General features: G+C 34.7%; 1 protein-coding gene across 1 annotated transcript in view; it reads right to left on the bottom strand.

The window, feature by feature from the left end:
* LOC104762983 (kinesin-like protein KIN-14E) overlaps positions 1 to 572 on the bottom strand; it is a gene marked incomplete at its 5' end in the record, with an annotated part of 1,856 nt that extends 1,284 nt beyond the window's left edge. Inside the window, 2 exon segments of the mRNA XM_010486410.2 lie at positions 206 to 403; positions 477 to 572. Of these exon segments, the coding sequence (XP_010484712.1) occupies positions 206 to 403; positions 477 to 572 (294 nt within the window).

Below are 637 nucleotides of genomic sequence, written 5' to 3'. Positions count from 1 at the left end.
ATGATTTGGATAATACTTGAGATGACGTTAAACTATCTTCCTTCTGAATAAGATTAATATTACTATATTTCTTTTATATACGGTAGACTAAACATGAAAATCTAAAGAAAGTCCTATTTCCTTGAAATCCCTAAATGCTACGAAATTCCGTGAAAAATGATTATGACTATGAGTTAAAAAAGAAACAACTAGTAAATTTTGTCACCTTGCCCCTCGCAGCAGACTGGGTTTGAAGATCAATGCTCTCGATAACAACCGATAGTATTAGGTGAGACCTTGAGCTTTCTTCATTCATATTTGTTCCAGAAACATGGCGTCGTTCCGATCCCCGTTCAATAATCATCCGCAGTTCCTCCAAAGTTGATATAGGTATAGTTGTCACATTCTCTACAAAGACCATACCCTGAGGAAGTATTTTATGCATGAGATACTACTTGTGTCTACAAACTAGTGAAAGTAGCTATATATCTCATTACCTTTGAATCTTTTTTAATCTCTAGTTTCAAGCGTCTTGCACTTTTTGGTAAGAGAAGGTCTACAAGTGTGTCTTGATAAAGTTCCACCATATATACCTGCATAATTTCTTGAAGTCATTAGATGCCAGAATCCTTAATCGCATCATATATTAGGATAACAA

Source organism: Camelina sativa, chromosome 18 (assembly GCF_000633955.1).
Source record: "Camelina sativa cultivar DH55 chromosome 18, Cs, whole genome shotgun sequence".
Classification (NCBI taxonomy): Eukaryota; Viridiplantae; Streptophyta; class Magnoliopsida; order Brassicales; family Brassicaceae; genus Camelina; species Camelina sativa.
This window is presented reverse-complemented; position numbering and strand designations above follow the sequence as displayed.